Source organism: Atheta coriaria, unplaced genomic scaffold (assembly GCF_025399875.1).
Source record: "Atheta coriaria isolate IRGN ID8LTWV9N9 unplaced genomic scaffold, Caltech_Dcor_3.1 hic_scaffold_9_pilon, whole genome shotgun sequence".
In the NCBI taxonomy this organism is placed as follows: Eukaryota; Metazoa; Arthropoda; class Insecta; order Coleoptera; family Staphylinidae; genus Dalotia; species Dalotia coriaria.
In genome coordinates this window covers 8,401,730-8,405,527 of record NW_027045451.1, presented here as the reverse complement: position 1 = coordinate 8,405,527, position 3,798 = coordinate 8,401,730, and the positions used below count along the sequence as shown (strand labels likewise).

Genomic DNA, 3,798 nt, shown 5'->3' with positions numbered 1-3,798 from the left:
CATCTACTTTCTAAAGTGTGTTCGACAAATCCTGCGCAAGCCCATTGTCCACCCAGTTCATCTCCAAACTTCAGCGCTAGGGCAGTATCACATTCATCTAAAGAAAGAGTTACCTTCTTGTTAAAGTAAGCCACAGTAACAGTGTGCCATTTTCCATCAGCGACACCACCAGGAATATTAGCCTCAACATGACTAACTTCACTACCCAATGAAAATGAAAACTGTACACCACCATTAATAATCTCCAGTGCAATAAAGTCATGTAATTCATTATATCGTCCATTATAAAGCAACAAACCATTCGGGCTCAAAGTCGCAAATTTCATTTGCAAATGCAATCGATGTCGCTGCTTCAAACTTGGAAACGTCAGAAAAGAATTCTTACTAAAACTACGACTTTTCAGCTCACATAATGGCGTGTAATGTTCTTGTCCTGTAATCGGTGAACAATCTTCGCAAACAAAACCGCCTTTATGCCTGGGTGTGCAAGTTGCTCCACTGCGACAAACATTCGGTTTGCACGGGTCTGTATTTAATTTAATTTCGCAGTTATTACCGGAGTATCCCGGTTGGCAAACGCAAGTATATCCACCTTCTTTGATTCGGCACGTGCCGTTGTTCTGACACGGTGCGCTGTAACATAAATTCACTTCGGTGTCACAAAGGTAATGCTCCCTCGATCCAGTGAAGCCCTCAGGGCATTGACAAGTAAACGTAGTCACCGGATAAATCGGCCGAAATAGTACTGTATTACTAGAAATAAATCCGGAAGCGTTGCCGAACTTCAAAACAGTTAAACACTCTTCGTAATTAAGACATGGCTCACTAACACAGAGATTATCGTCAAAGGGTAGAATCTGTACGGTTGATAATCTGGCAAGTATAGCTCGGTTGAGATAAACTCTTTCTTTCAAAAACTGCTGGGAATAGTAATCTTCTCGTGGCACATCGGGTCTTTTGACAGAAAAACTCACATTGAGAATTTTATTCTGCACATCGATATCATCCTGTATACTAAAGATGAAAATATTTTCCTTAGGGCATGGAATAATTGCTGCAAGGCCATCAACAAAGAAACTTAGCAATGGTGAAAGGAAAGCTTCTTTCGTCATATCATTCAACCTGACTGTGATTGAACTAAAGAGCATCTCTTCAGTGATGAGTTTAACGGTCAATTGCATAATGGCTTTTATATCATTAATACCATCAGTAACCGAAACCTCCATGGTGGCAATCTTTGGAACGTTTGTATTCAATTGAGGACTTAGTTGAAGTTGTCCAGTGCTTTCATTTAAAGCAACTAAATTCGCGTTGTTTCCGGATAATATCCTAAAATGAAGTTTATCTGACACATCCGCATCGTACGCCGGGATTTTACCGATCGGACCAGTTGGGAAACAATCCTTATAGTTATTGAATAAAACATGGAAGTCCTTTAGAACCGGAGCGTTGTCGTTGACATCAATGATAACCACTTCAACATGCACATCGTTTCGTAATGGCGGACTTGCAGCCCTTACAATGAGATCAAACTTTTTCCTCGAGCTTTCATAATCCAATTCAGTCATTGTAATCAACTCAGCTTTTTCGGATCCTGGACGTGTTATCAAACTGAAACTTTCTGAATCTTCTCCGCCGATGATTGAATATTGTACAATTGCATTTACACCATCGTCGGGATCTTTTGCGTAGATTTCTCCTACTGTTGATCCAATTGGAGAGTTTTCCGATATATACAAAGTGATTTTATCTGATTCAAATGTAGGTGGGGAATCATTCACGTCTTCAATGCGGATGACTACAGGAACTGTTGTGCTCAACGCTGGACTACCTCTATCAATAGCAGACGCTTCAAGATTATAAACAGCCACTGATTCCCTGTCTAACCCTTTATGTGTTCTGATGACCCCACTAGTTGGATCAATCACAAAGGAACCATCTTCCATGTCTTTTTCGCTGAGAATATAACGAATTCGTCCATTCAATCCAATATCCGCATCGGTAGCTGATACCTGCACAACACTAGTACCTAACAATGCATCTTCCAACACACTACCGCTATATTGCAGTTGTTTAAATATCGGATAATTATCATTGATATCAGTCACAGTGATTTCTACATCCGTAGTATCTGATAATGGCGGATGACCACCATCTCGAGCTGTGACAGTCAACAAATAACCCGAAACAGATTCTCTATCCAATAACTTTGTGGTTATGATAGCTCCAGTTTGTGGGTTGATGGTAAAAGGTTGCACCTCAACGGAATCTTCACCCAAGGTGTATGTAATCTTCGCGTTAATACCTACATCATTATCACTTGCTGTCACCAAGAGGACTGTGTACCCAATTTGTACATCTTCATTAACACTGACTGAATATGGCGCAGAGTCAAACACAGGCGCAAAATTATTTGCATCTGATACATTCACATACACTGTAGCAGTGTCAGTCCTACCACCGGAATCTGAAGCTGTTACTGTTAGAACGTAACGTTTTTCTTGTTTGTAGTCTAAAGGTTGCGCAACCGTGATTAATCCTCGACCATTTTGTGAAGTTATAGAAAACCTCCCTCTAGTATTACCACTGCTAATCTCATAATGAATCCTTGTATCTTCATCTATATCAGTTGCAGTGACTGATGTTACAGGTGTTCCTGGAGAATCATCTTCAGCCACAACGCAATCGTACACTTTCGGATCAAAAATCGGATTGTTATCGTTGACATCCTGCACGGTAATGATTATACTAGCACTGGCAGATTGTGGTGGATTGCCTTGGTCACTTGCAATGACCTGGAAACTGTACTTGGGATGTTCTTCTCTGTCCAATTCTTTGGTGGTGTAGATCCAGCCAGTATGCGAGTCAACAGACAAGGGAATATCTTCAGTAGACATACCCTGTGCGTCCTGGGAAGCGATAGTGTATTTTATGTCAGCGTTGGGACCTTCGTCCGCATCGTACGCTTGAACTTTAACAATGCTATAGCCGGTAGACACACTTTCAGACACGGATTCTTGAAAAAGTGATGTGTAAAATCGAGGCGCATTGTCATTGACGTCTTTTACATTTATTAAAAGTTGTGTTGTGTTACTTCTCGCTGGACTTCCGCCATCTTGTGCGCGTATGACCAATCTATACGAACGAATAGTTTCGTAATCCAATGGTTTGACGAGCGTTACATCTCCAGTGAGACTGTCGATTGTAAACTGGCTTTGGGTGTTACCCCCGATGATTGCGAAACGAATAGCTGCGTTGTTCCCTTGGTCAGCATCAGTTGCCCTTTTTAATTTTAATAAAACCGCAATTATATAAATCCTAAAAATAAAATCCAAATAATAACTTACTTGATATGTGCAACAACAGGATTTTCATTCCAATTGATGTCTTCGTTGACGGTAGCTGTGTAGGCACGTTCCGAAAACTGCGGGTAGTTATCATTATCATCAAGGACTCGAATGACAACACTCGCACTGCAAAATACCAAGCATAAACATAAACAACCAATTTTAAATGCATTTTTGTTTTTATTTACCTTGCACTTCTTCTTGCGCTAGCTGGTGTGGCTTGATCAGTCGCAGTAACAATCAACGTGTAAACCTCAGTTGTCTCTCTATCCAAATTGGTCCGAGTCGTAATCACTCCAGTCTTGGCATCGATTTTAAACGCGTTATTATCTTCTTCGGCAGTACTAATCCCACCTCCATTAACACTCTGCACAGCATACTCCACTTCCGCATTTTTCCCAATATCCTGATCAGTTGCTTTCAGGGTCAACACGGTGCTTCCAAAACTAAC

At 40.9% G+C, this 3,798-nt stretch overlaps 1 protein-coding gene across 1 annotated transcript in view; it reads right to left on the bottom strand.

Moving 5' to 3' along the window:
- LOC135797917 (protocadherin-like wing polarity protein stan) overlaps positions 1-3,798 on the bottom strand; it is a 22,318-nt gene that overhangs the window by 6,130 nt on the left and 12,390 nt on the right. The window contains 1 exon segment of the mRNA XM_065310498.1: positions 8-3,282. Within this exon segment, the coding sequence (XP_065166570.1) occupies positions 8-3,282 (3,275 nt within the window).